At 36.0% G+C, this 1,938-nt stretch overlaps 1 protein-coding gene across 3 annotated transcripts in view; it reads left to right on the plus strand.

The window, feature by feature from the left end:
- The window catches only part of usp34 (ubiquitin specific peptidase 34), a 91,825-nt gene that overhangs the window by 15,688 nt on the left and 74,199 nt on the right, over positions 1-1,938 (plus strand). For all 3 annotated transcript variants that reach the window (XM_015380951.1, XM_015380952.1, XM_015380954.1), the window contains exon 4: positions 1,688-1,738. In XM_015380951.1, the coding sequence (XP_015236437.1) occupies positions 1,688-1,738 (51 nt within the window). The remainder of the gene's footprint in view (positions 1-1,687; positions 1,739-1,938) is intronic.

Raw genomic sequence — 1,938 nt, forward strand, 5'->3', positions numbered from 1 at the left:
GTATCGTGGTGTATTCTTGAGAATTGAAAATAATCGAATCGCTGAGTCAGGAAATCGATACTGAATCGAATCGCCATGATGGATGTGATTTACACCCCTAGCCTATAGGTACATGTCTTAAATATCACATAAGACGATGCAATGCTGTGGCATTCTTTTGCTCTTCATTCTTCTTTTCTTTAACACCTTAAGCCTGGCAGGTCCGGTACCAGGCCCAGTTGACACCAGCAAATGTCTATCGATTTATAGAAATGACGAAAACGCAGTCACATTTCAATTAAACAACAGCTAAATCTTAGAAGCAAAGGCTTGGCCTTATGCAAAAGGTCTTCAATAATATAAATCAGCATATTTGTCTGGCCAGTTTTCTTTTTATGAGTGGAAAAATGCATTTTTGCATAATTTGGCCACTTTTAGCACCACTGTGCCAAAATTCACATTTCCTCCTAGCACCCTGCCATCTAAACCCTTTGTGCAAAAAACATGCCTCAGCTTATTCAGTCCAAATGTGTTGGAGTTATTGTCAAGGTGTGGATGTATAAATTCTGAGGGTTTATCCAGAGTTTCAGATTGGGTTTCATGGTGTTTTGCAGTGTTTATTTCGGAAAAAAAAAAAATAGCGAGGTTAAATATTATTCCTTTTTTCTTTGTTTAATCACCTAGAAATCAGACATGGTGACATTTAAAATAGTGTTTGCATCTGAAATACAAACAATTGTATTTCCAATATATAGTCTGGGAGCTGCACTTGCTTTAATTCACATACCTAATTTCAGGCGCAGTTTACTCCTAAGACCTTCAAAGCTTAAGGGATTGTGTAGTTTATCATTACGTCATTTCATTCACGTTAAAAGACGCATTATCAGCCTAATGAATCTGCCCACAAATATCGGCAGCACATATTAGGGATCAGTTCAATTTACGTCAAAATAATCTGTATCGGCCCCAGAAAACTGCTATCAGTTTACCTTTAATCCTTATATTATTCCAGTTTATATCTAAAACTCCCGCTGAGCTTCAACTTAACATGTTAAATTTTCCAATTAAAATCCATGGGTTTTTTTCTTGTGCTGTAACTGGATAAATAATAAACTTTATTTTTCTTAAAGTTCTGTTTTTTTACTTCCATCTGCTGTTAGAATCTTTTTTGATCTCTAAAATAAATTTGCGCTGTTTTTGTGTTCAACTTAAAAATTATAAACCAGATAGGGTCAGATTTATTCATTTTTTTCTTTTCAAGTGTTGTAAATTCAGATTGACTGACATAGTCTTCTGTATCTAAGGTTAGGTTATCTTCTGTTTTTAGTGGTGTCATAATTGGGCGATTTTCATGAAGTTTGTGATTGATGATTGCCGATTACCGTTATCTGTTACTCCGCCTCCCTTCTCACTGCTCGCTGCGAAAGAAAATCCTAAGGACCGTCACGAAAGGCTTTTGTGCTATGAGAGTAATGTGAAGTAATGTGACATTTTAACACAAGCTCTGGATGGAGTATGACGAGTTATTGAGGCACACTGCAGAAAAAAGACCACAGTCATTACACTCTCCTCCAGGCATGATTTAAAATATGTTTAAGGAAGTTCAAGCTGTTTTTAGGCGACTTTTGTAACCTGTGCTTGAAGTTTTTTTTTGTTGCTTCCATGTTTTATAAGCTTGCTGGTATCATGTCTGTTTTCTTATTTCCAGGACATTTCGGCTCATGAAAGCAACATCCTCGGCTCCTTCTGTGACATGAATGTAAGAACCGTTTTTATTTCTATTTTTTCCCAGATTATTTTTCTGATTATTTTAAACTTTTAAAAACACCCGCACCAGCAGGGAAATGTTATCAGTGGAAATGTTTGAAATTGGGCTATTGCTTGTTTTTTTCCCCGGTCTGCATCTTATATCTGTTATTAATTGTAGGAATTGTGAACCAGTTTAAAGCCTCTCTAACA

The sequence above is a fragment of the Cyprinodon variegatus genome, unplaced genomic scaffold, assembly GCF_000732505.1.
Source record: "Cyprinodon variegatus isolate N-32 unplaced genomic scaffold, C_variegatus-1.0 Scaffold225, whole genome shotgun sequence".
NCBI lineage: Eukaryota > Metazoa > Chordata > Actinopteri > Cyprinodontiformes > Cyprinodontidae > Cyprinodon > Cyprinodon variegatus.